The 437-nt window shown below is 42.8% G+C and overlaps 1 protein-coding gene across 1 annotated transcript; it reads right to left on the reverse strand.

Annotated features, from left to right (window-relative positions):
- Positions 1 to 372, reverse strand: Tsp_15047 (conserved hypothetical protein; the record flags this gene model as incomplete). Its single annotated transcript, XM_003368832.1, has 2 exons — positions 205 to 372; positions 1 to 143 (listed from the first exon to the last, which is right to left on the reverse strand). A coding segment is annotated over exon 2 (143 nt), but the record flags the coding sequence as incomplete, so codon positions are not given.
- Positions 373 to 437: the final 65 nt, after the last annotated feature.

The raw sequence follows: 437 nt of genomic DNA on the forward strand, positions 1-437 counted from the left end.
CGTGCACACTGGTACCCGAAAGATGGTGAACTATGCTTGAGCAGAATGAAGCCAGAGGAAACTCTGGTGGAAGTTCGTAGCGGTGTTGACGTGCAAATCACTCGTCTGACTTGAGTGTAGGGGCGAAAGACTAATCGAACCATCTAGTTGCTGGTTCCTTCCGAAGTTTCCCTCAGGATAGCTGGCATTTGTTTGTAACAATTTTATCCGGTAGAGCGAATGATTAGAGGTGTTGGGAACGCAATGTTCTCAGCCTATTCTCAAACTTCGAATGGGTAAGCAAGGCGTTTTGCTTTGATTTTACGATGAAATCGCCCAATTAGAATGTATAAATGCCTAGTGGGCCAATTTTGGCATTCTTCACTGTCGATGAGTTTTAGAACAAAAAGAATAGATCCAGCTCCAGACTATAGCATTTTAAAAACTACCAAAATCAA

Source organism: Trichinella spiralis (genome assembly GCF_000181795.1).
Source record: "Trichinella spiralis strain ISS 195 chromosome Unknown Scfld1798, whole genome shotgun sequence".
NCBI classification, from domain to species: Eukaryota; Metazoa; Nematoda; class Enoplea; order Trichinellida; family Trichinellidae; genus Trichinella; species Trichinella spiralis.